The 19,923-nt window shown below is 42.6% G+C and overlaps 1 protein-coding gene across 19 annotated transcripts in view; it reads left to right on the top strand.

Annotated features, from left to right (window-relative positions):
• Window positions 1-19,923, top strand: part of DENND1A (DENN domain containing 1A) — a 357,159-nt gene that overhangs the window by 318,278 nt on the left and 18,958 nt on the right. For 8 of the 19 annotated variants that reach the window (XM_042854420.2, XM_065571990.1, XM_008169424.4 and 5 more), the window contains 2 exons: window positions 10,007-10,066; window positions 15,267-15,355. In XM_042854420.2, coding sequence (XP_042710354.1) covers window positions 10,007-10,066; window positions 15,267-15,355 — 149 coding nt within the window. The remainder of the gene's footprint in view (window positions 1-10,006; window positions 10,067-15,266; window positions 15,356-19,923) is intronic. The other 11 variants (XM_008169422.4, XM_065571994.1, XM_065571993.1 and 8 more) reach the window with 2 other exon arrangements.

The following is a 19,923-nucleotide window of genomic DNA, read 5'->3' as shown; positions in this document are numbered from 1 at the left end:
GGGGACATGTAGGGCATTTCCCACCACTGCCCACACTGCAGGACAAGAGCATGGCAGTCCTGGGGCCAGCTCTACACCTCTCTCCACCCTCATCTCCTCTCTCCGCCCCCTGGCCAGGTCCGAGGTGGGAAGCCGGAGCCAGGCAGTGCGGGGCAGCAGCAGCGTTCCCTCCTCTCCTGCTGGTGCCCCAAGTTGAAGCTGCTCCTCAGCTCCCAGCCCCCTTTGCTCTTGCAGAGGCAGTCGGTAAGAGCCCCCCCAGGTGGAGAGACCTGGCTCCGTGGCTGGCAGATCCCTCTGGGAACAGGGACTGCAGGGGAGTCCGCCTAGCACACAGCCCTTAGTACTGCTTTCCCTACATCCTGAGCTATGCCCTCCCTGCACCCTGAGCTACCCCCTGCCTGCACACAGCCCCTAGTTACCCCCCTCCCTGCACCCTGAGCTACCCCCTGCCTGCACACAGCCCCTAGTTACCCTGCTCCCTGCACCCTGAGCTATCCCCTGCCTGCACACAGCCCCAGCCACCCCCCTCCCTGCACCTGAGCTACCCCCTGCCTGCACACAGCCCCTAGTTACCCCCCTCCCTGCACCCTGAGCTACCCCCTGCCTGCACACAGCCCCAGCTACCCCCCTCCCTGCACCCTGAGCTACCCCCTGCCTGCACACAGCCCCAGCTACCCCCCTCCCTGCACCTGAGCTACCCCCTGCCTGCACACAGCCCCTAGTTACCCCCCTCCCTGCACCCTGAGCTACCCCCTGCCTGCACACAGCCCCAGCTACCCTGCTCCCTGCACCCTGAGCTACCCCCTGCCTGCACACAGCCCCTAGTTACCCCCCTCCCTGCACCCTGAGCTACCCCCTGCCTGCACACAGCCCCTAGTTACCCCCCTCCCTGCACCCTGAGCTATCCCCTGCCTGCACACAGCCCCAGCCACCCCCCTCCCTGCACCTGAGCTACCCCCTGCCTGCACACAGCCCCTAGTTACCCCCCTCCCTGCACCCTGAGCTACCCCCTGCCTGCACACAGCCCCAGCTACCCCCCTCCCTGCACCCTGAGCTACCCCCTGCCTGCACACAGCCCCAGCTACCCCCCTCCCTGCACCCTGAGCTACCCCCTGCCTGCACACAGCCCCAGGTACCCCCCTCCCTGCACCCTGAGCTACGCCCTGCCTGCACACAACCCCAGCTATTCCCCTCCCTGCACCCTAAGCTGTTTCCAAACTTTTTGAGCTAAGCCCCCCACCTTTTAAGTTATAATTTTTGGTTGTGTGCCCCTACCCCCCCAACCCAGACAGGCTGGGATGAGTCAGGAGGTGGGTACTCCCTCCCTGGACCCCAGCATGCGGCTAGCTCCACTCGCCCCTGACCCCCCCCCCCCAATAGAAGTCAAACTACACCTATGCCCAAGGCCCCTGACCCAAGGCCTCCCCCTGCTGGGCCCTGGAGTTTTTATAGCATGTTGAGGGGGGCCTCAGGGAGAAAAAGGTTGAGAATCCCTGGTCTAAGCAATGCTCTCCGGATTGTCTATCCTCGGATTCAAGCTTCATCTCTCAGTCTAAAAGGTGGTATATTTAATATTAAAACATGAAAATGTACTGTAAAAGAAACTCCCAGCTATTCTGGGAGGATTAGCAAAGCGTGGGATTTATGGGTGTAGCTTGTGTGCTTTGCCATTGATTCCCCTGGGAAAAGGCTTGTGGCCCTCTCATCCTAGAGAAGCCATGAAGAAAGGATCCTTTGGCTTCCACTGTGGTGGATCGTACTGGTCTAAGTTGAGGGAAGACTGATCATAAAAACAAAGCTTCAAAAAACCCAGTTCTGTCGAGGAGAAAAAAAATTCCTCCTATATATCTCAGTGAGTGGGCTCCCAACAGTCTCGTGGTGGCTGGAGCCATTCTGGACATTGATTGGGGTCCTTGGTTTGATAATGTGGAATGTTCCAAAGAGCTTTATTGATCACTGTCACTTTGGAGGTACCTATGTTGGTGTCATGCCAAGCACGCTTACGGGCCCACAAAGTGGTGATCTTTTCTCTGTATTGCCAAAGGAGTGAGAGGGTTGTATAAATCGTTCACTTCCCTCTCCAGTTGTTATAGTGGGAGCTGCCTGGCTAGAAACATTAACCAAGGGATTCTCTCAGTCCCTCTCATTAAGCTAATGAGAGAGTTTAATTGCGACTCTTTCTCTCCCTCATCATAGGTTCATGGCACATCTTTAGGACAAGCCAGGTGGAAGGGGAGGTGCCACCTTTTTCTGTATCTCTTTACTTGCTTGTGCTACCTTTCCAATCCTCTAACGTGACTGAAGGAAGGAGACCTCTGTTTAAAGCACAGAGATTTCTGATCCTGACTTACGAATTAAAAATATATGTAGTCCTGTCATCCCAATTTGTGAGCTCTGCATACGAAAGTATGTATAAAATAGTGTATGTGCTACTGATAATAAAGCAGTTGCCTCATAGATTCCACCTACTTTCCTTACTGAATCTTTTTTGGTTCAGTACATTTTTCAGTGTGGTTATTGTCTCCATTTTTATTGAGTGTCCAGTTCAGGTTCCAAAATCGCCATATTAGAACCCTTCTAAAGAGAGTAAGTGTTGATACATTCAGAACTGTCCATCTCTTGCCCCAGTGTCTGCCTTTAAAACACAGTAACATTTTCCAAAACCATCCTACGTTTTTGAGACAGCCATGAATTTAATGTATAAGAAACTCTGCTGTGGAATCCATTAAACATACCCCCTCCCCTTGCCTCTAGAATTAGAACTTCTGTGATTGTGATTGTGAGCAAACACTTCTTACTGCATGGGCCAGTGAGCAGAATTCCTTTTGTTTACAGTTACACCCTGCCTTTGTCCATAGCTTTTTCTAGCTGCACTTGTTGCTGCAAATGAAATGACACCTCTAATCTACTGATAAAGGCTCTGTTTTCAATACCATTTTTGAAGAATAACTGCTGTATCGTAACAAATATTCCCAGTGATAGTTTGAGATAATATTCTGCTCACCAGCTGTTAATTCACACATTGAAAATTATTTTTTGTTTAAAAAGTTTTCCCTGGTGTGAAAAAAAAAAGTTATACTGTGAAAATTCCATGGATGTAGTATAAGTTATTTCATAATCTATTTGGCTATATCATTTTTAAATATGTGCCCTTTGCACTGTAAACATTTCTAAGAATTATTCCCAGGCAGCTTATGGTTTAAAATGACTTGTCTAATAATTAGTAAATCAACGCCCACTAAGCATCTTAGAATTAGTTTTCTGTAAAGTTGCTTAGTGTCTTGTCACTTCAGAAATGTTTGGAACAACACAATTAAGAAAATATTCAGAATAAGAAAGTATGTTGGTAAATAGAGATGAGTAAGAATGTCCTAATTTAGACTTTTTTCCCTTCATAGAAAAGGCTCTGCGGTCCATGCATTCAAGAACATGCCCACTACGGTAATTTAGCTGCTTTTTAGCAATGCAGCCATGCACTGTGTTGTACCCATTCATCCATGCAGCACAGGTAATTAAGTTGATATTCCAACACCAGTTCCCCTACTGACCTGTGAAACAATGTGTTTTGCTCCATCAACAAATTAACTTCAATCAGAGGCTAGTCTAGTAAATATGATCTTCATATACTATGAATATACTTACTTATCCCATCCTGGTGACAGATATTAACATCAACATTAAAAATGAAGCTCTGGCAAAGGGCAAATAACTGTTATCTTCTGGTAGACCTGTATGTCAATTACTTTCTATTGCCCTTACCCTGTTCTTTTTGTGTTGTGCTTTACAATATTGATTTAGCCATAGTAGTTACTCGTCGGTGTGAAAGTCTCGGAAACCATGCTGCCATAGATATGTGGTCTTGCTTTTTCATCTCAACAATGACCAGAGGAAAGGTTCAGAGATTAAAAGCTTTCTTACACAAAGCTTATTTGGGATCAGATGTGTGTGTGTGTGTGTGTGTGTGTGTGTGTGTGTGTGTGTGTGTGTCCCCGTCTGTCCGTCCGTCCGTGCATTCCACAGCGATCTGGTTTTCCAGCAGTATTTAAGTGAAGGAGATGAATTCCGGATCAGACTGTTGGGGCCAGGCTTTGAATTGCCATTGCTTGGGTTACAGTTCTATAAGGTGTTACATATTTGTTATAAACTGATTACTCCTGAGGAACCTCAAGGAAACCAAAAGCTTCTAAAGCTGAAGTGACGTTTTCTTAAAGTCACTTAACTTTTTAATTGTAAGAACTATTAGGTGTGTAGAATAGGGTGCCTTGGGAAGTGGTGAAAACCTCATCACTGGAGCCATTTTAAACTAGACTGGATAAATCACTAGAAGTAATATTGTAAGGAGCAGTTCTGCACTTGCAAAAGTATGGACTGGTAATGATGATCTGATGGGCCTGTCTAGCTCTAATAAATAAATGTTCAAAAAAGTAAGCTTCATCAGTAAGCTCTGGAAAAGCACTCCTCATAAGAGCTGAATGGTTATGACTTAAGCCTATATTTAAAATTAAACTTCATAAATAAGACCTGTTTAGAAAACAAATAGGGACTTTCCAACATGGGGCTTTGAATGGAACAGTCATTCATTGGTGGATCAAAAGTAAATGGTGCCTGAATCCAGTCAAAGTGCCCCCTTCTCCTACAAAAGTGCTCACAGAACTCCCGGCTCACTATCATCTCCACCCCAGTTCTTGTGCTACGCTCCACCACTGCTTATGGGTGTCTCTCAATCATTAGATCCAGACTTTGGCGTTCAGAGACCCCCTCCCCAGCTCAAGGTATAGATTCACATATCCTGCCTTAATCCATTCTTGCAGGTATTGTGGGAACTTTGGTCCTACCTACACTGCAGTGGGTGCTGGCCTGTTTTGTGGCTTCATTATTCCTGGAATAACTGCCCCTGGAAATAGAACTTCCACATCTGTGTTGTTCTGCCTGTTCAGGAAACATTATGTTTAGGGGTATTTGGGTCCCACCTTCTTTAGAAGGGTACTTTACTGTTCTGTGTTCCCTTCCTTCCCCTCTTCTCTTCCCCCCCCCCCTCCCCCCGCAACTTGTTCCAGCATAACCTGTACTTTGTATACTGACTTGCATATAAGCAGGCCTCTAATTTCAATAATAAGTCAGTGCCAAATATGTGCTTTGCATCTTAAACGTCATGCATGCTTGTGAAGCTACTTTTCTCATTTGGTGTAGGCTTGGTGCTTTGCTCTTTCCCTTCTCCTGCCACACCTCTCTTCTTCCTCCTGTGGCCTTTGAATTTCACCCTGAATCTCTTGGCTTATACAGCAATATATATGGTAATTTTCATGTTCACTTGCATGGATTTTGTGCTTATCTCATGGAACAAAAATGATACTTGCACACAATGTGCATTGGCTTGTCTCAAATCAACCCTTGTTCTAGCCTTAGGCAATTTGGAGCATTCTAATGGAATACTTTCTGTAGTCTAGGGAAAGAACAAAGCTTCCTCCCCTCCCCCAAGGACCTGCATCACAGCACCCATCCTTGACCAAAGAGTAGTTGGTTGAGATTTCCTCTGGAGTCCATCCGTGCTGCTGCTCATAGGAACATAAGAATTATCATACTGCATCAGACCAGGGGTCCATCTCGGTCAGTATCCTGCCATCAAAACTGGCCAGTACCAGCTGCTTCAGACAAAGTGCAAGAAAGCTTGCAGTAGGCAGCGAGGAATAACCTGCCCCCAGGGAAAGTTTCCTCCTAAGTCCCAATAGTTAGAAGTTGGCTCATCTGCAAGCAACTGTACATCTAGCCAGGCCAGACGCTCCCTGCCCTGTTAGTACTACTAAGTGCTGTGCTGTCTGTAGTCAAGCTTCACTCTACCTGCCAATGAGCCTCAACCCTGATAGGAGGTACCAACTCCAGAGGTGGGAGAGACAGTAAAATCCTTGTAACCTATTCAGGGTTTCCTTTCATTGGTGAAAATGGTAACAGCGGTGTCACCTGGAATGAGGATATGTGTCTACTGGGGAGCTGGGCTGTGGCCACCAAATGCAAATGAACAGCCATCTAATGGCAACACAGTGATGAATCCATCCTGGGTTGGCTTCCAGCAGTGACTTAAGGTCCTGATCTAGTAAAACGTTTGCACATGTGCATAATGTTAATAGGAAAAGGAGCTAAAGAATGTAATGAGTAAAACAAAAAGGTGCAGAAAAGCAGAAGGATGAATGAATGCTGGTGCTGAGGGGAAAGTGTATTAAAGGAGGAAAGATGCTGGAAAGAGAGTGCAGGCAATAGTGGACATAACATTGGATTTGAGCTTCCAGCATAATATGGTGTTAAAAAAGCCAATGTAAATTGCCCACACAGAGAGCAAGGGCCAGAAAGAGGCAGACAGTGGGGAACCTCTGTAAGTAAGTGTTGCAGCTCTTGTGATTTTATCATGAATCTTGCAATATTTGTGTTTTTCTTAAGACCCCAGATCCTGTAGTCAAATGATTTAGGTCAGAATCTCGTTTTTATTTTTTAAAAAGTAAGATTCTATCCCTCTCTGAGAAGAGCTTGAAAACATTACCTGAGTTCACCCTAATAACTCAGAGGCCAGATGACAAATAAAGAACCCCCAACATTTACTTTTTTTTAAATCTCTTAATTTTAAAGCTATCTGCATGATTTTTGAGATCTAACTAGTGACTGTTGAACAGGGTTGGCAATGCTGAAATAATACTAAGTGATTTATGACAGACGGAAGAATTAAATTATTTTTGCAAATAGGCAAGAAGAAAAAAATGAAATCATTTACTATCCACCAACGTCTCCAGTTTCTGCTGCAAGGGAATATCCCGGATGCTGTCATTCCTCTGTGTGCTTCCTTTCAAAGCCTTCTCTGCTGCTTCTCCGATTTGTATGTGGAGATTCTACAGTGTGCGTTAATAACTCCGTGAAGGAAAAAAGGGGTGCAACTAATGGTGTATCCTCCAGCGTGATTGGAGGGATAACTTTCAGGTCTTTATAAAAGGAATTAAACCTGCTTTATTGTCATTGCCTTTCTTTGTTAGCAAGTGACAATATGAACGGGTAATATAACGAATCCTGTCACATTCTCTCCAACAAAATCACCAAGTGAGTAATAAAGGTGGGCAAGTAATGTTCAGTTGTATGTGCCTTTGCAATGGCTGTGATCAATGTATTGATCATCTCAATAGGAGGTAATCCTCAGATGCTGTGTGGTCGGTCCCCCTCTGAAGGTGTTGCCTGTTTTCGGAAGATTTAACAATGTAACGGTTGGTTCTGGCTCTTCAGTTGATGCTATTGATGCCATAGTCTTGCAGTGTTTTCTCCAAAACTTGCCTGGTTTTTGCTGTTGCAAGGCAATTCAGATACTAAACCAAAAAGGGTTTCCATAATAGAATATAGTAAAGAAAGGCAGCTGGTGAAATGAACTAATTCTGAAGAAGTGGTAGCATCAACTTCTATTGAAAATGTTGCCTAATATCATTTTACTGACTAACTTTTTACTTTTGTTAGATAAGAAATATTAAACCAATTTTGTTTTAAATTAAAACAGCCCTGGTAAATAGAATTACTGACCTGCCTACCACCCTTCAATCTGTGGCATCAGGAAAACACTAAGATTTCCTAAATCACTGTTCCACCCTGGCAGTTCTGTCATGTACTATTCTTTAAGTTTTCTACACCAATAAAAAGCAAAACATATATGCAGGAGGCAAACAGAAATGTAAGCGTAGAAAAATGGCAAGTAATATAAAAAGAATACTCTAGCAATCACACAGCGCTGCTCCTCTTCAGTGAGCCAGGGGGTCACTAACTAAGGTAGTCAATGCTGTGCATATGAATAGGAAAATAAATTGCAGAAGGTATGAGACTACTGCAACCTAATAAAAAAAATAAATATCCTAAGCTCTGTGAAGGAAGTTAAATATATTAAGGCAGCACTTCCAAGCCCGAGCAGATGGGATGGGAAGATGGGCTGGAACCCCAGGCTAGTCCCAGGGAGGAGTTGGGTAGAAGAGAGAAATGATGAATTTTGATAGAAAGCTACATGAACCTGGAGCAGTCACCTCACTATGAGAATCTCTTTGTTCCCATGATGACTTTTATTGGAAGCATTTGCATGGACAGACTCTGACATCAGCTCCCCTGCCCAGACTTCTCTCTTATCAATGTAAGGAGCTGACCCATGACAGTGCGTGTTGCCTGGCACCTGAGAACCACTAAAGGCGCCCAAGCCCATGGCTTCTGTTGATTGGGAAGGGTTGGGACAGCAAACAATAAAGTAAAAATCAGCAAATGCAAAATGTGTTTTTTAAATAAATTGAATAGGAGCAAGAGAACAGAAAAGAAGAGTGTGAACGCCAGAAAAGGGCTGGATTGCAGAGCTGTGCCAGAGCAGTGTGTGTGGGTGGGAGTGTGGGGGGAGGAGATGTCCATCTGCAGCCCAGAGCAAAGGGCACTCCAGCAGAAAGTTGAGAACTGCTGCTGAGATAGTGATGGAAACTTTGTCTTCATTGAAATATACTAATCTGTCTGAGCAGACTTTATTTTTGAATCTGACTCTCCCTGCCTGTATGTATCCTTTCTCCATACAGTTGACAGAAGTCTTGTCTGCAGAATGTGTGGCACTTTTCAGGTAGTGATACAATTGTTGCTATTCTCCCTAGCAGACATGTCTAGAAATTCTTGTATTCACTTCATTGCAGGCTTCTGTTCATTTCTCTCCTAGCCCATGTGCATTTGAGCAGTCACTAGAAGGACATTCCACTCTTGTTTTTGTCAAGTCCTCAGCCCTAAAATGCACTTGGAATTTTTGGGGTCTTTTAATTCAGCTTCGCCTCATGTGGTTCACTTGCGTCTCAGTTCTACAGAACAGTATGGTGCACACAAAAACTTGCTTGTATGAAGCTTATTATTATGCTACGTAATCGGAAGCAGCAGAGTAGGAGTGTTTCTAGCAGAGTTACAGCAGCAAGGAATTGGCCAACACAAAATTTAAAATTGAGGGGACCAAAATAGGCACCTTCAGTTAACACACTGACCTTTCGCTTCCGGAGACATGCGTCTTCATTCAAAAGTGCTGATGACTGACAGATTCCATCCTAGTCCTTATTTGTCCACCTAACTAAGCTAGCACACAGGCTTGCCCGTCAGTAGTTTTTGCTCCGAGTTTGGCCCAGGGCTGGTACAGTAGGCTGGGGTTGCAAGTGCAATGACAGAAGTAAATATAGAAAACTTGCACAGCTCCTGTCCACTCTACTCCTGGCTTTAGGTATTGCACCTAGCCTCTGATCAGCCAAGCACTTGAGCATGTATTCAACTTCAGGCACATGAAGAGTCCAGTTGATTTTAACAGGTGGTCTACTGAGCCTAAGTGCATTATTGGTTCGGGGCCTCGGTCACACTGGGTACCGCTACACAGCAATTAAACACCAATGGCTGGCCGGGGTCAACTGACTCAGGCTCATGGGACGTAGCTTGCAGGGCTGTGTAGGCGCTTGGGCTGGAGCCTGAACTCCGGGACCCTGTGAAGGCCTGGCCAGCTGTGGCTGTGCCACAGGGCTTTTATTCCAGTGACGTACTCTAAATGTTATGAGCACTAAAATCACTCATGGAATCTTAGGGAATAAAAGCCAATTATAGTATAATCTCTAATTTTCTATCCTGAAATGTCATCTAGAGTACTTGAAATTACCAGTTATGGTGCTCCTTGATTGTCCTCAAGTCATAATACATTTTGACAGTCTAATCTGGAGAGCTTTGTGTGCTGAGCTTGATCTGGTATAACGTACACCTGGGAGGCAGACATGCGCCCTTACCAATACAGAGGTCTTCTACTATTTCTTTCTGTTTACTGGTCAGGACAGCATTCCTGTGTTTGAAAGGTATTGGCACCAGTTGGGGTGAGTATGGAGTGGGGTTAAAGCACATGCTACTGTCCACATGGACTGCTATTGATACAAAATCAAAGGTATTTTCATGTGTGGTGCTTATATTTTAATGTACTGATTACTAAGTTTCCACTTTGATACAGCAGCAAAGAGTACGTCCACCTCGGCCGCCTCCTCCAAAGATACAGCGTTCATCTAGGCCCGTGAGTAGCTGGTAGTTTTGCCTCACTGCCGCAGCTTAACACTGCCTGAATCGCTCTCTCAGTAGCATTACTAAATCTTGGTAGTTTGGACTGTTGAACCTTGCAAAAAGCAACCTGGGAATTATACTCCTAAACTGCCTCCTTCTCTGCTGTGGCACAACCTTGGGACCTGCATTTTATTCTGCTTTTCTTTGACAAGTTCTGCAGCTGTAGGTCAATTCTGCAGGTAGCTGATGCTTCTGTTGTGTGACATTTGTTTTTACTCTTGTGGTGATTATTTAAAACAAAAATCCTTCTAGGCTGACATACGTTTTTAGCCAGTGAGCTTTTGAAGACTTGCACTAAACTCATAAATATGAAAGGAAGCAAAAATCTGACACTAAGTTATTTATTTTCCCCAGGTCTTGCTGTAAATGCATTGGGATGGATTGTTAAATTTTTCCTTCCAGAATAGGTGTGTCGGATAGGTCTAAAGAATAGGAAATCTGTATCTGGGCAGTACTACATTGTGCCCTGTATAGAAATGTGCATAATGCTCATTTAAAATGCTAGCTGGAGATCTGTTTGATTATCTATAGTATAAAAAATTTCAGGCACCAACATCTTGGTAAGACCAAATGCCTCTTTTTACAGAAAAGCGACACAGAAATCAGTGCAGCACCTGTGTTAGGCAAGGAAATGTTGTCTAAGCAGTTTTCTATTTTAAACACTGATTTGTAGCCATACTGTTGCATATTAACTATTCCAGATGCCTTTAAAAATGGAGACTGTGCGAGATCTGAGGCTGTAACTGTTATTTACCAAGGAAATAAGTTGGTGTCAGTTCAAGCTGACAGTTATTTTTGCAACAAACTCAGAGGGTACTTAATTCTGTTTAGGATTTCTGCCCAGCGAGCATAATTTCATCAGAAGGCAAATGCTTTCTCTATTTGCTTCCTTATATATCTATATGAAACAACCTAGCAAGTTTTCAAATCTAGTCTTGCTAAAACTTGCTAAAGATGTTTAGTCTCTGTGATGTGCAGGCAAGCAGTTTAACCAGTGCACTTGGGTGTGGGTTCACTTTTAACCTTCAGTGCATGTTCCTAAATTTATATTTAGATGGCATGTTTTTTTTCTTTTATAACTGTGGGTGTGGCGCTTAAGAGTCATTGTTATGGATTTCTGCATTGTACACATCCCTTCTACATGTATAAAAGGCAGTGCTAACTATGCTTATGCATCTCCTTGAATGTAATTGATATCGGAGACCCTCCAGGATATGGTACACAGGGAACAAATTTTCCCCTTCTTCTTTCTAAAACCAGAGGTTCCCTGTAGCACTTCACATTCCTCTTGTTCTGCTCTAGGCTGGTGGTGTGCCATCAGGCCATGCAGGGACTTCTGTGGACAACATGTTTCTGAACAATATTGCTTCAGTTTGAATAGTGTATTGCATCAAAGCCGATCTTGCCAAGTCTGTTTAATCTCTCAGATGTACTACATTAGTAGTCTTCAGTATGATGTGTTTGTGTCAACTGTCTTTGCTCCCAAAGTGATTGATAAAAGGTTAGAAAGTAATAATAAAAGCTCCTGTTGCATTCAGCAGCCTGTGCTAACAAATGCAACTGGAATGCTGCGTTCATCAGGATGAAAATCAAGATAAATGTGTATGATTAAAATAGCTCTTAAAGCATTTCTAGACCTTTTGTTCCAGCAACTGTGCATAGCTACAGCAGGTATGACTTATACATCATATTTGCATGTACTCAGAAGAATACAGAGCTGCCATAACGTGGCTTTAAGTGATAAGTGACTGGCGGGGGGATATCGTAATTAGTCTTTAAAGCTGACTAAATCCATAGATTATGTGTGTTATCAATACTGTTGTTTTGTTTTTAATAGATAAAACACACTTTTTTAGCGTAAAGAATAACATTGTGCACAGAGTGCTTTTCCGGCTCTCTATCTTAGAGCCTGCTGCAAAGGTGGGTATCAGGAAGTGACTTGTCCAAGGCGGGGACTCCAGATACCCTGACTTCTGTCCCCAGGCTCAACCACCACACAACACTGCCTCCCCTTGCCTGCTGCCAGGAAATACGGAATGCTTTATCCCAATGGTTTTCAACCCGTGGTCCGCAGACCCCTGGGTGTCCGCAGACTTCTGCCTCGGGGTCCACGAAGGGTGGTTGTTACCATAGAACAGTGGGTTTCAACCTGTGGTTCAAGGGCCCTTGGGGGTCCAGAGACTGCCTAAGATTTCCAAAGGGATCTGCATCTCTATTCTACATTTGTTAGGGGTCTGAAAATGAAAAAAGGTTGAAAACCACGGCTGTGTGAAGATGCTAGTTACTGGCATTTTCAAGGGAGGAATGTTTGTAGCATACATCACTGAGGCAGTTTGAAGTAAAAACACAGTAAGGAAACATATAAGAAATAATCTTTTTATATTTCACTTTTTGGGACTGAATGTGACACCCTGACAAAGGAACCATTGTTTATAGTGAGCACGACCTGTGGGCTGGAATGAAACTTCTTTCAATTAAAGAAAAGCACTTCAAATATTGAGTAATAACGTGTAAGGTGAAGTCAGGGCCGGCTCCAGGCACCAGCTTGACAAGCAGGTGCTTGGGGCGGCCACTCCGGAGAGGGGCGGCACGTCCAGCTATTCGGCGGCAATTCGGTGGACGGTCCCTCACTCTGGCTCACTTCGCCGTCCCCCTTTTTTTTTTTTTTTTGCTGCTTGGGGCGGCCAAAACCCTGGAGCTGGCCCTGGGTGAAGTAGGGAGTGTTATGTGCTAGTTTAACCCTTCTACATTAGGTATTTACCCTTTCTTTCTCATACACGCTCTCATGCCATCAGATTTTCTAGGTGCTTGTGCATTCAGTGCACATTTAACCCAGCCTGCTTGGATATATACAGCTTCAAATCCAGCAAGGAATTGGCTTGTTTCCTGACTTTCCCCTGCAGTCCCCCTAGAACAGTGCTCTAAATCCTTCTTAGCATTTTTCCCCAGACACTGCTGGGCTGGTAACACTAGAGAAGCCATCCAAAGTCGTCCCCCCTTGAGTACCACCCAAAAGGTGAAAGTGTTCACAGCACGATGACAAGCCAGCTTTATGCATCATCTTCCAGCTCAGGCTTAATTAAACAGCTTTCTTTCTTCCTTTCTCTCTTTCCCTCTCTCTTTCTCTCTCCCTGTATCCCCCTTGCTTGCCTCTCTCTCTCTCTCTCTCTCTCTGTTTTATCATCCCTAATGAAGCAGTCTTCTCCATCGATCCCGCTGATTGCCAGCCCATTCTTTTTGTTTGTTGGCACTGAGCCATTCAGCTGCACTCTGACAGCTCAGCTCGTCTAATTAGCTCTGTTGTTCTTTTCCCCATGTTTCACCACGTTGCAAGTTCAGTGGAAGTTGCCACAAACTTAATCCTTCCATTCCTGCCATAAATTCACATTCTTAAGTTGTCTTTATTGTAGAAAGGAACAGTCTTGTGTGGGGACTGATCTTTGAGACCTTAACATCTGACCTTCCTATAAGCCCTTCCTCCACCCCCCACGAATAGCGGCAATCCGTCTCTGAACTTCTCCATCATTTCTGCTGCACACTATTGCCTTTGAAACAAAAATTCAAAAGATAATTCTGCTATTATCTTATGCATGTTCATGTGTCGCAAACCCTACACACAGGGTTCAGGGCTTTTTCCTGCTGTGGAAATTAGAGCTTTATGTTCCTATAACCATACTAAGGGTGAGGATATGGGGGAGGAGAGACCATCATCTCTCACTGCAAACAAATTCACCCATCATCCAAAGAGCATTTAGATTGTAGACCTTTAACAGCCTTCTATATACTGCAGCTATTAAGAAAACACAAGCTTAGGGATGGCAGAAGTTTAGTTGTGTTCCGTTCTTTATTTGGGGGCTTTGGAGATTCTTGCTGAAACTGATGTTGGGCTAAGTCAACAACTTAGAGGTTTGTTATGAGAACAATTCTTACATATGAACAACTCCCATCAGAGAAGGTGATCTGTACCTCGTGGCCCTGACCCTGCAAACACTTACGTATGCACTTAGCTTGACACATGTAAGTAGTCACATTGACTTAAATAATACTGCTCATGCGAGAACAGTTAGGCGTGTGTGTAAACATTCCTTAATCTGAAGCTTGTATATTTCCTGTTCTGTGCTGGCAAAAAAAGCAATGTTTCTCAGCATCAGAAGATGATAAAGTGGTAAGACTAATGCCGTTTCTATTAGTCAGATAAGTTGTCTTTAAGGTGCCACAAGTACTCCTGTTCTTCTTTTTGCGGATACAGACTAACACGGCTGCTACTCTGAAACCTGTCAGTATATCAAATATATCATCTAACTGCAGAAAAACTTTAGATTTTATTGAATGGCTACTGAATAAAATTCACCTGCAACTCTTCAGTGTTTATGGAAACACACCTAATAATACGTTCTATTAAACTGATTAAAGGAACCAAACTCTTTATGGCATCATGGAAATTGGTAATGCTTTTCATGCTTTTATTTTTATTTTCACTTCTTCATTTCTTTCAGTGCTGTCTTCCCTACACAGAAGTGATTGCTGTAGAAAGTCAATCAGTTTATTACAAACAGGCAAAGAAAAAGAGTGTGGTTTTGGAGTTGAACTCTGGTCTCCTGTACATTGTGCAACTAAATACAAGGCTTTCCCATTTTCATTTTAGCAATTAAGTCTTTACATGAAGTACACAATTTGGGGACTCGTCAGAAGATCTACTATTTGTTCATCTGCATGCAGAAGTGAAATAAACTTTGAGTACATGGCTAATACCCATCAGTCAGTGTATTGACCTGACTCTTCCAATTACTCATATCTTCAGTATGATTCCAAACTGACAAAAGCATTTACATGACATTTGCTGCTTTAAAAAAGTAAAATAAGTTGAACCATTTTAACCCTTAGCCCAGACGTCTAAACTTAGATATAAATTTGCACAAGTGCCATTAGAGTCCTTTAATGATATGGGTTACTATAGTTCAGTTTAATACAGATTTAATGATAATTTTAGTGTGGCACGGAAATATATAAATTTTCAAGAGGGATTCTGAATGGAAGCAATCTCTAAGCTGGCAATGGATCAATTTTTGCAGATTTTATGTGGAATGTGTCTATTGTTTTGATGCTTGTTAGAGTATTTGATGAAATGTCTCCATTGTGTGTGTATATAATAGGTTCGTCCTCCAAGACCTCACGTTGTTAAGAGACCCAAGAGCAACATTGCTGTGGAAGGGCGAAGGACTTCAGTTTCTAGTCCAGAACAGTAAGTATTTTGTTGCTGCATTTCTTGACATCTGCCTGAGCATGTAAAGGGCCTGGGATTTGTTTATAATTAACGCTGGTCAAAGAAAGGAAATATAGTTTCACAAAAAAAAAAAAAAATCAGAATTTCAGGGTAATTTTAATTACACAACAGTTTTTCATTTTTTAAAAGTTTTGGGCAAAATTTTAGATGAAAGAAAGGTGTTTAAAAAAATGAATTTTTTGAAATTTCCTTTTTTTTTTTTAACAGAATTTAAAAAAAAAAAGCTTTTTATGAACATTTTTAGTTTGGAAAAAGACTTTTCATTTAAAAAAATTTTCAATGGAAAATTGTGACCAGCTCTATTTATAACCCACCATCATTGAGTAGCCTTGCCTAGGAACCAGGGAGTATTTTATGATCAGACATTTAAGGTTGTTTCTGTATGATTGTTGAAGTCCTTCTGCTGCTTGAAGCTCTACAGAGAGCCTTAAATAGTTAGGGTGACCAGACAGCAAATGTGAAAAATCAGGACAGAGGGTGGGGGGTAATAAGAAAAAGACACAAAAATCTGGACTGTCCCTATAAAATCGGGACATCTGGTCACCCTATATATAGTGAAAGCTTTATAGTGCATGATGTCTCTTGTTTAGAAGCTAAAATTTCATAATCTCTGTAAAGTTGATTGAAAACTTCTCTAAATCACTTCTTTAAATAAGTTTCATTCCTGTGACTGAAAAATATCACATATCACATGCAATCAACACACAGGCATTGCTTTCCAGCATCTTTTGTTGTTCAAAACAATAATGCATCATCTGTTACCCTGAACAGAGAAGGTTTTGCAGATTTCTCAATGAAAGCTACCAGACAAAAGGACTTCATAGAAGACAGAGATTTGTTGAGTAGTTGATTCAGTCTGAATACAATCTTTCCAACCTGTATGTAAACAGGCCACCAAGTATAAACCTAAAGAGAGAATGGATATCCCTCCTTACTAATGCAGACTAAAGAACACTTTCAGTACCTGACAGATATATTTCATTAGCATACATATCTGACTTTATTTATTATTCATTTTTATTCAGCAAATTATTAAGAATTTAAATGTTTACATCATCTACAATTACAAAAGAGGTGATTATATGTCACCTCCGTTTGCTTACCAAAATCTACTACTAGTTTGCTGTACTTTTGAGTGTCTGAATAAGCAGGTTGCCTTATTTTGGTTCAGAATTTGGGAAGCCGAGGACTGGGCATATTGCCAGGGGCCACTGATGTTAGGTAGAAAAGGATGTCTTGGAAAATATTGCCAGTGTCAAGACAGAGTGTTTGGCACTCACCTGGGGAACGCTCAGGCAGCCAGGTAAGAACAGCAGGCACTAGACTGAGAATGTAAGTTGTCTGAACCAAACTTACAAAAAGAATGAATTTATATTTTTTGCCCTTGGAACGTCTTTAATTATGCTCTTGAAAAGTGGACTTACTTTCAGTTTCTAAAATATCTTCTATTTTAGCGTTCCTATCCAACCACAGTATTAATAATCATTTATGTCATGTCCCGTCTATATTATTTGTTTGTTCTCTAATCTGAGGTGATTGGGTGTCCTGGCAGTGAAATATCTTTAGTATTTCAGGTTGCAGATAACTATTAAATCTGAAACTATTCAAAAACTTGGAACAAGAAAACACTTACCTTCTGTAAACTTATTTATTTTCAGCTCTGAAGAGAGAGTGAGTGTCATCTCAAATTAGATATTTGTTTCACTTTTCCCAAACACAGCAGAATGGGGAGGTATTTAGTGTTTGCGTTCAGCTGGAAATAACTGGTCACTTCTAAACTGAGCCACAATCATCCTATACATTTTATAGTGGAATATGATTGCCCTCTTGTGGAATAGATTGCAAGCCAGTCCTGCGCAAGGGTTTGTGAGGTATATTGTGCTTCATGGGAAAGGCTCTCCTTGCAAAAAGATTATAGTGTCCATTTTTATTTAAGGAAATGTATTTTGTGAATAATTTCATTAACATGCTGATCCTTGAATTGTTGCATGACTAATAGACTACAGGGATAGGATAAAGGAATTAGTGTAACCACCATGCATATTTTGTAGGAAGGATTACACATTTTTGGATTAAGCTGCCTGACATCATTCAATATGACTTGCTTCTAAACTTTATTTACATTTCATGTTACAAAAGAATCAAAACTATATGAGATCAGGAAATTTAGTTGAAAAAGCTCACCAGTATTTTACACTTATACCCATCAATTAAATACAAATTACCATTTTATTCTAAATTTTAATTTTTTGCAGTTAGTTTGTTAGAGATTCCTAAAAATTCAGCTATTGAAACTGAACAAATCACTAAATGGCTGTATTGTGGAAATGGCTGTGAATGCAAACAGTATTGATGACTCTTTGCAGGGGTCTGACCTGTTCTTTAGGCACGTGCACTGACAAAGAATTACATTTTGGCATTTCACCATAAGAGGGTTTTTTTACATTTTAAATGACCAGCAGGAGCTTTGGGCTGGGAAAGGAGTAGCTTCTAGTGCTAGTGACATTTGGTGTGTGGTGCCAGTATTTTTCTGAATCTCTTTCTGATCTGTCCCATCTTCAATGTTTCTCCCAATCCAAATGTCATGTCACAATAGCAGTTAGATGTATTTTCATTCTCTCCTGTCATCAACTTTAGCTGGCAGGACAAACTTGAGCAAACATAGGGAGCCTCTGGCCAGCCAGTTAATACTACAATCTTATAATAGACCAGACACCTTGTAAACATTATTCTAACCAAAACCTGTTGGCATTGGGGAGATGAATGGGAAAAGAAAGAGGAGGCAGATGCAGCTTTCAAGGTGCTATGATAGAAGATGGAAATCTTCACTGGAGAACATGGTATGTGCGGCTCCGGAGCATCACCCCGGGCAAGATCACAAACCAGTGAGGATTAGCTGTGTGGTGGTGTCAGAAATAGATAGTATCTTTTGTTTAATAAGAAAGCTAATGTAAATGGCTTGAGACTTTCAAGTGTGGTTGGGCAGGTGCCTTTGAACAGGAGGAGACTCATTAATCCTGACCTCCCTCCTCACTATTTACCCCAGAACAGCATTTTAAATAATTGAAAAACGTTTAAAAGAATAGCTGACCCTAATTAAAGAGAGGACCTTAAGACCGTTTTCTACAAGCCATTATCTTTTGTATTTCCCAGGAGGGGACAGTGCTCCCATGTCTCCTTAAAGGAAACCACAAAGACAGGATTTGTTTTTAAAAGCTACCCGGTTTTCTCTCTTGCTTGTTTTTGGCCCATCTCTCTGTATTGTCTCCCACTCTGCAATCAACTGAAACTAGACTATAGCAGCCTTCTGCTATATCATTCTAATACACAAAGAAGAGTTCCTTGCTGGTCAGATTTCTCCTGAGCCCAGATGTAGGCAGAGTTGAATAGGAGACTCTTTTACCCTTCACCTGTCATTTACCTCTGCCTTTCCAAGTGACACAAATTTGTCTTCTATTTATCTCTTCAATGACCAGTCAGGTTGTCCCTCTTTTGTAAGGGTGAACCCTTGTTTCACCTGGCAGTGAAACTGAAAGGTTTGCAACCACCAACGGGAAATTCTTTCCCCCCTTACACAGGCAGATTCCATTTGCTGTTTTGGTGAGTGCCTCCATCAGCTTCATGAATGGGCTGAGGAGGAAATGAATAGCCTGTTAATGAAACTTACAGATACCAAATTGGCAGGAGTTGCAAACACCATTCAGGTCAGAGGAACAAAAACAGTGGGACCCAGACAGGTTAGAAATGTGAATGGAACGTAACAAAATGAGATTCAGCTTTAAAACATGTGAGGCTTTCGTCCAAAGATCATGCAAAGTGCACAGTCAGTGGGTGTGAGAAACCTGTAAGGCAATAATGCCAACGGAGACTCAGGGGTGATAGAGGACAGCTAATTAGATGTGAGTTTGCAAAGCAATACGGCAGCCAAACAAGGCGAGTTCAGCTTTGGACTGTATGTGCAATAGTATCATACACTGGGGCAGGAGCTCAGTGTGTGATGGTGGTGTAGCAGCAGCACGCCTGAGTTGGAACTGGGCCCTTTCTCTTACTGTACAAAGACCAATAGCCACCTTGCTTGTGGAAGTGACTGTACAGCTCGTGGGGTCACTTGTCTTCCACCCTGTAAGCACCAGGGATGGTTTATCTTTACTGCTGCCCTGGGGAAAGGAGAGTGAAGAGGAATGCTCAGTAAGAGGGATGACTGAGAGTCAGTGGGTGGGTGGGTGGGAGCAGGCAAATAAATATGTTGCTATCTGAAAACAATAGAGCATGGACACTTCCTCCTACGGGGAGAAATATCATGGGAGGCCCGGCACTGGAGTTTGCTATGGTTGATGGGGAACTTTTTTGAAAATAATGATTGGAGAAAAATCTTTACATGCTTCAGCCAGAGCGATCACAGTGTAACCCTGTGAAACCACCTGGTGCTGGGGATGGTACCCTGGGCTGTTCCCCATCCCCTGCCACCCTGTTCTTTGCTACACTCATTTGTTGTGTTTCATCTTTAAATGAGGGTCTCAGCTTTT

The sequence above is a fragment of the Chrysemys picta genome, chromosome 18 (genome assembly GCF_011386835.1).
Source record: "Chrysemys picta bellii isolate R12L10 chromosome 18, ASM1138683v2, whole genome shotgun sequence".
Classification (NCBI taxonomy): Eukaryota; Metazoa; Chordata; order Testudines; family Emydidae; genus Chrysemys; species Chrysemys picta.
Note: the sequence above shows the minus strand (reverse complement) of the source record. Positions and strands in the feature narration are given on the sequence as shown.